Source organism: Ctenocephalides felis, unplaced genomic scaffold (assembly GCF_003426905.1).
Source record: "Ctenocephalides felis isolate EL2017-DRISC unplaced genomic scaffold, ASM342690v1 CF-g0.4_SCAFFOLD_00664, whole genome shotgun sequence".
NCBI lineage: Eukaryota > Metazoa > Arthropoda > Insecta > Siphonaptera > Pulicidae > Ctenocephalides > Ctenocephalides felis.
Genome location: NW_020536818.1, coordinates 7,501 through 15,763, shown reverse-complemented (window position 1 = coordinate 15,763; position 8,263 = coordinate 7,501). Strand labels below are relative to the sequence as shown.

Below are 8,263 nucleotides of genomic sequence, written 5' to 3'. Positions count from 1 at the left end.
TGATACTCATTCATATCGATTGATTTTAATTACAAAATATCTGATTTTCGACCGCCAAATGGCATTTTTTTTTAACTTTTATTTCTGGATCTCCGAAACCGCTGGTCCTGCCTTTTCAAAAACATAATCAATTCTTTATTACGTAAGTACAAATGGAATGTTTTTTGAATCATGCTAATCGGATGCTCTGTACTTTTACGACTGGACCTGTCTTTGTCAAAAACTAATCAGCACGTCTCCTTAACAATAGGAATCGAATAATCTTTGATTAATTCAAATCGGTTGAGCGGTGCTTCCGAAAACGTCGACGAAAAATTGTATCCATACATACATACATACTACATGCACACATATACACCCTTCAATTTTTTCAAGGTATACCAACATGTTCAGAAACCTTTGAAACATAAAGATATATAAAATATTTCATTTTCGATTTGTGGACGATTACTATAACTTATCCTACGGAAAGTTAAAAAAAAATGTATTTGTATGACGGTTTGAGGGATAAAAATGATAAATAATGTCATTAAGTTTGTAAAAGAATATATCAACAGATTTGAATAATTTTCAACAACATTTGTTTTGAATTTATTAGTTACATATTTGCAAAGTCAAATGCAGTGGTTTTAAAGATACGAAGATCAAAGTGCAAAAATTGTCTTCTGAATGACAAAAATTTTTTTTGTCGCATTTTTTATAAATTAAATAGCATATGCATAATTTATTCTCAAATTTTTAGATCCATGCCATCATGTTCAATATCCTGTATTCTACTTCAAACTATTTTAACTTTTCAAGTATTTTGTGCAAAAATAAATATGCTTAAATGAAAAAAATATAACTTATTATATATAACATATTGAAGATAAACCATTTTACTACTAGATATAAATAACTTGCTTGAAATAAAAATAAGTTTTTTTCAGTTTTCTGGAATCCGTGATATTAAGCTAAACTTTTCAAATTGGACTTTTAATTTTAAAATTCAAAAATTCTTGTCGATATTTTTGCCACGTATTAAAATGTCTGTAGCGAATTGTCTCTTCTGCAAGTTTTATAATTAAGCAATTAGTAATAGTTTTTGAAAACTGGATGACAAATTATGTTTTGGGTTCATGATTTCTATGATTGATTGTTGAAAAAGCGACTTTTGTTGCGCCAAAGTTACTCAATTGTAATTGTAAATTAAAAAGCGATAAAAATATTTATAATAAAAGTACAAAATATTAAATATGCAGCTGGAAACAAAAATTTTAAATGCTCTTATTCTTATAATAATGGAATAAATATAATTCTTTTTAATAATGGAAACTAATAATTCTACTTGAATGTGTTGAATTATCTTGTAGATATGTTTCCCAATAAGTAACTTTTCGTAGTGACTTAAGAAGATAAATTGGAAAATTTCAATTATATGATTATTTTTACCTACCCATAGGGTAAATTATAGTAATCAATATAATATAAATATAGTATAATTTGTATACCTATATCTTTTTTGTTTCAGAAGTTTCAACATTTTGACATACCTTAGAAAAACGTGTATTTGTGTCTGTATGTGTATGTGTATGTGTGTGTCTGTGTGGAAATACAAATTTTGTCGACGATTTTGAAAACACAGATTAACCGATTTGAATAATTCAACAACGTTCGATTCTTATTAATGAGGAGATGTGCTGATTAGTTTTTGGTAAAGGCAGATCAGGCTGTTACGAAAATATGGGCCAAAAAGTGCCAAAAATGGAAATTGAGATTTTGAGAGAACGGGGCGTCCGATTTGAAAGATTAAAAAAACATTTTATTTGTATTTGGCTAAACGAGAAAATTTCAAAATTCTATTTGAATTTTTCGACAAAAATGATCATTAGACACATACACATCAAATTATTACATATTTTATAGATATTTTAGTAATAAAAACAAATTTTGTTTGCTTTTCTATGGGTTCCGTACCAATGTTTATCCATAATACTTCGACGCGGCGCTTCGATATTTCGTTCTATGTATCGCGATTGCTTTGAAAAAAATTTCAAAACTTACAAAATATTTCAAGGCATAAAAAAGCAAATTTTTCAAATGGTCAATTTTTATTCAAAAATATTAAAAATCTCAGAAATCAGTTTTTCATAGTGCTAAAAAAATATGAATATTTTAAAAAAAATTATTTTTGGTAGGGGGGGTGTTCCAGCAATTTGCCTTAAGGCACGATGTTTTGGCAACGGGAAGTTCCAGCAATTTTCACGATGCCATGCACCATTAGTTCTGATTTTTAATTCTCAGAAATTGTAAATGATGTATTGCGTTAAGTTGAGTTTTCCCGTATAAAAAATTCTTGCTAATTGTATTAGGCCGCCGACTCGCACAGCAAATACGCAAGCCAATAAAACTTTGTTTTAAAAATTCATTTTCATTTATTTGTACAAAGTGTAATTTTGATACGTATGTGTCAAAACTCTATTTATATATAAAAATAATAAAATTAGTACAATTGACCTTGTGGCTTCAGGTGCAACACTCTTTAATAGCTTTAATTAATATATATATATATATATATATATATATAATATATATATATCATGAAACTATATTTTCATTTACATCAAATTTGTACAATTAACGCAACTAAATAATATAAGAATTATTAATTCCATAAAAAATCTGGTTGTCACCACGTTCTATCACTATATTCTGATCACTTCAATAATCGATCTATCATGGACTTGCTTCTATGATAATTCTTTTTTTTCACGTAAACACGCCTTTTTATTGCGAATAATCAAATTCATGTATGATAATAAGTGAAATGCTTGTCTGATGTGAAAGTTTGAGAAGCGAAGAAGAAGCTAACTTGTTTATAGAGAGAGACCTGTTCAAATGATCTGGCGTGTGATCAAGGTTCGACAGTCAGAGTTGACATGAAATAAGGCATGGAAGTTATTGTTGAACAAGTTAATAACAATTCATTAAACAAAACAATTTGAATCGAACACACTATATTAGTGATTGCCATTTTGTGCCTGAATTAATTGAGATTGTGATACTTAACTGAAAAGTGATAAAATATTCTTGCCATGGCGGTCACAATGGTTGTTCTCGCGGCTTCCCTGGGAATGTTGTTATTTTTTAAAACGGTTTCGTGTAATCCGGTAATTGCAGGTAATTATTATATTTAAATAATTTTATTTATTATATTGTTAAAAATATTTTAATAATTGTATTTTATTTAATTTTATAGAATATTTTAATTAAATTAATTTTTAAGCTTGAATATATGTTTATGCTAAAACACTGTGGATAACGAATGTGATAATATGATTGATTGATGTATTGACCGCCTATTATTTTCTTCACTAATAACACATTTTTAATTTAATTATAATTATTTCCGCAAATTTTAAGTATTATTTTTTTCAATTTTTAGATAAATTTAAAATATGATATACGTATATCATCAACAAATCTTAAACACATTGTACAATGTAAGATTTGTTGCAGCTTTTAGTCTGAAGTTAAATTAACTATGCGTTTTCAAATAAACAAAATATCCACTAAATACAATATATATAATAATATTTATCTCTATTTAATTTGATGGAATTAATTTAACTTCTAATATCAAACATGCAGTTGCCTTATATAGTTTGAGATTATTATAGTTTGAGATTATATATATATATATATATATATATATATATATATTAATTGTTTAATATGAACAAAACAGCACTCAGATTTGTTTAACACAACTTTATTTTATGATTACAGACGTTTCGAGACCATGGTGTGTCTCATCTTCAGTGTAATTTCAAAAACAGTTACTTATATACTACACATTCTTTAATACTTTATTTAAAAAGTATAAAAAATTTAAAAGTACACTTGTGGATCATGCTAATATCAACAACCATAAGTTTGATTTTGACAAACCCCAAATTTTATTCCATGAGAAAGACTTATTTAAACGGAGCATGGCAGAATCAATGTTAATAGTTCGGACTAACAATAGCATAAATCTAAGAACCGACACAAATATTTTACATGACACTTATATAAACATCATAATAATTTATAAATTTTTTCATTTATCTTATTCTTTTCAATAAATTAATTTGTTTTTTTCATTTTATCGATTTTTGTATGCGATAGCACTCCTTTGTTTACATTATAATGATACCCATTCTGTCTCCATCTAGATAAGTACTTCAAATTTGTTTAGAATATTTCTGTAAGTGTTATATGTTTCTTTAGTACTGTGTCAAGCATTGCAAGGAATAGTTGGTGTTTTTTGTATATCAAAAATTAAATGAAATTTAAATAAATTATTAAAGAATGTGTAGTATATAAGTAACTGTTTTTGAAATTACACTGAAGATGAGACACACCATGGTCTCGAAACGTCTGTAATCATAAAATAAAGTTGTGTTAAACAAATCTGAGTGCTGTTTTGTTCATATTAAACAATTAATATTCGTTCCACTCATATCATAAAATTCTATAATATATATATATATATATATATATATATATATATATATATATATATATGTATACTCGTATATGACGCTACGAATTTAGTATATAATTATTTCAAGAAATTTTGCCGAGTCAATGAAATTTTCAATAAAGCTATTGCTCCAATATTTACATATTAACTTACAAAAACTAATAATATGATGAAACTTTATATGGTTATAGAGTTGATAATCAAAACAATAAATCAAATGATCTTAAAATATTTTTTTATTTGATTGATAATTTTCAAGAGACATTAAATCAATTGCTTATAAAGTACAAAATATTAAATCTAAGAACAACGTTCAGTAATTCGGCTCTTATCAGTGATAAAAAATATAAAATGGACTTTTACTTATTAGTAGACTTAAAATCTTTTATTATGATCATTTTTCAACTTTTCTCTTATAAAATTGATCTAACAACTTCTTTGCAAGGTTGCAAGGCTAGTTTCCTTGTTTTCCTTTTTCTGACCATGTGTGAGTAGGTACTTCATTTTGGATGGAATAATTCCCAGATGAATTCAAATTCTAAGTATTTATTTAGAAAATCTATCAACGAACATGAATGAAGGTGCTAAGTATTTAAATAACTAAGATCTCCCCATCTGACAACATAATAGAATACACAAACGGCAGAGTCAATTTTTATTAGATTTTACCATCATAATATCAATGTAATGAATATAGTACGGTTAATTAACTATTTGTATTAAAATATAAAATAAGTCCAGATTTTAAATCATTCTATATCAGATATTTAGTTTCAACAAATATGACTATGAAAAGTATCGTCTTACTATTTATTTACACATATACATATCATATAAAATTAGTGAAATTCACACTATTCACTTATGTAAAAGTAATGATCGCTATAAGCAAAATGATCATTGTTATCTTTCATATTATGACTTTAAATTGGACGTATTATTAATTTTCCGTAGGGTAAGTTATAGTAAACGCAAAAAGATCAAAAATATTTTTTTTACTTATCACGTTTTAAGTCCTCCTGAACATTTTGGCATACAAGTTTAAAGTTTACTCATATATTTAAACGAATATTCTCGACTTTTTGGCAGTTTGCATAAACTGACTTTATTGATTAAAAACCGTTCGATTTGTACTGACTGCGAGTTGCGCTTGTAAGTTTTTGCGGGAGGGGCGATTCTAGCCGTTTTGCTGATATGGAGCAAATACTGTAAAATGCAGTTTTCGAGAGAACAAAATTTAAAAAAACTAGCTGTAAGTGGAATTCTGTCTTAAGGCAATTAGGGCATCGTGCCTTAAGGCAAATTGCTGGAACTTCCCGTACCAAAAATTATAATTTTTTTAAAAACGATTAACATTTTTGAAAAAATTTTACTTCGAAAAAAATAGATATTTGAGAAACTATAAATTTGACAAAAAAATACTTTTTTTGAAAAAAAAAATTTTTTATTTGAAAAAAAAATTTTTTTTTGAAAACAAACAATTTTTTTGAAAAAAAATGTTTTCTTCATTTTGATATATTTTGAAAATTCTGAACTTTTTTTCAAAGCAATCGCACTGCTTGAACTGCATAGAGACGAAATTTCAAAGCTCGCAGGTGCCGCGCCGTCGTCTAACGCATAAGCATTGGTACGGAACCCACAGAAATGTAAAAAAAATTTATACTTATTGTTAAAATCTTTATAAAATATCTGACAATTTGATGTGCATATGTCTAATGATCATTTTTAACCGCCGAATGGCATTTTTTTTTACTTTTTTCATTAGATCTCCGAAACCGCTAGACCTGCCTTCATGAAAATTTGATCAATTCTTCATCTTGTCAATACAAGTAAAATGTTTTTTGAATTATTCAAATCGGACGGCTCCGTTCTCTTAAAAACGGGGTACTGTTTTTGGCACTTTTGCCCCGTATCTTCGGAACGGCTAGACCTGCTTTTGCCAAAAACTAATCAGCACGTCTCCTTATCAATACGAATCGATTGTTTTTTGAATTATTCAAATCGGTTGATCCGTGTTCCCGAAATCGTCGACGAAAATTTGTATCCGCACATACATACACACACATACATACATACATACATACATACATACATACATACACACACACACACACACACACACACATACATCCATTTTTTCTAAGGTATGCCAAAATGTTCAGAAACCTCTGAAACGTAAAGATATATAAAAATTTTCATTTTCGATTTTTTTGCGATTACTATAACTTACCCTACGGGAAGTTAAAAATTAAAATCAATCTTCTTAATAAGCCTTAAAATTCAAAATTTAAAAAATTCTTTTTTTATAAAAATATCAAGAATGAATATTGGTTTTTATTAAAATTTTCAAAAATGTACAAAGTATTTCTAAAAATTTCCAAATTTCATAAATTTTAAAGTTCACTTATATACTTGACTTAAATAATTTTGACTTTGCAACTTAGAGGCCTTATTATTTCCTTAGAAATACGAGATAAGACTCGCGACTCAATTAGGTGTGGTTATTTATGTTTTTTGTAAACATATAAAAATTTGTCGCCCATAAAATACGAATGATGATACAGTATACAGTATTTATAAAGATCATTTTAAAATATTAGAAACAATTGTTATCGGCCAACGATCAATTTTTATTGATTGTTGATTATTTTTATTCCTTGATTATTTTTCATTAAGAAACGGGACATAATGCCATGCACGATTAGTTTTTCTCCAGTGTCATTCTTGCTATAAACACTAAAAATTTTAGCATAATCCTATAATATGGTTTCTCGGTAAGATAGTTCAGAGCTGGCAAACAGCCTTTTTTACGCATTATATGACATTGCAATTTCTTGATAAAAATAGCATGTGCTTATGACCATGTTCTTTCAGGGAAATTACTAAATCTTCCTGCACTCTAAAGAAATAAATTTAAAAAAAAAATAAAATTATTAAAAATAAGTATATTGAAAAAATTAAAATGATGGTTTTACTGTGCTGATGTCGGCATAGTTATGGGTGAAAAAATTTGGAACATTTTATTTATTTCATGCATTCAAAATTTCTATTACTAATTTATTTTTACATCTTTGAATTTTTAAGACGTTTGATTCAGAAGGTGATACTCATAGTTGTATGCTCTAAGTCCAAATTGGTTCAAAAATAATTTTGTACAAGTAATATCTCTTTCTCGTGTCATCAAGCTATTGCCAAGCTTTTTCTTGACGTGCCTTTTCCAGGTGCTATGCATACTCATAATCATAAATGACATGTAATAAAACACTATCGCAAGTATGCTTTTGTGTTTATAATTAGATATTCATACTAAAGTGTCAGTAAACAAATTAATTTCACAGTATGTTGTACTTTCTATCTTTTTTTAAGTACAGTGTTATCTCTTGAAAGACGGTAAATGAAATCTTTAGCAAGATAATATATTTATAACCTCCCATTTCACTTATCAATATAATAACATATAATAACCTCAAACATACACAACTAATGACATTGATGTGTATTTGGTCAATATTATTTTCTATAAATTGATTATTTATTTTTTATAATTGTTGACCTTGATCTCGCAATGCCCTTCATAGATATAATTAAATAAAACGTCATGAACATGTATGTGTATATAGATGCAAAATTAAATTTAAATGCCATCAAAATAGCGATTGTTAAAATATGTTATATTTTAGTACTATTATAATTATATATGTATATAGTGTAAATAATATAATATATATATATATATATATATATATATATATATCT

At 26.9% G+C, this 8,263-nt stretch overlaps 1 protein-coding gene across 2 annotated transcripts in view; it reads left to right on the top strand.

Annotated features, from left to right (window-relative positions):
* Positions 1 to 3,012: 3,012 nt before the first annotated feature.
* Positions 3,013 to 8,263, top strand: part of LOC113367095 — a 12,613-nt gene continuing 7,362 nt past the window's right edge. For both annotated transcript variants that reach the window (XM_026608733.1, XM_026608727.1), the window contains exon 1: positions 3,013 to 3,159. In XM_026608733.1, the coding sequence (XP_026464518.1) occupies positions 3,075 to 3,159 (85 nt within the window). In that variant the 5' untranslated portion in view covers positions 3,013 to 3,074. The remainder of the gene's footprint in view (positions 3,160 to 8,263) is intronic.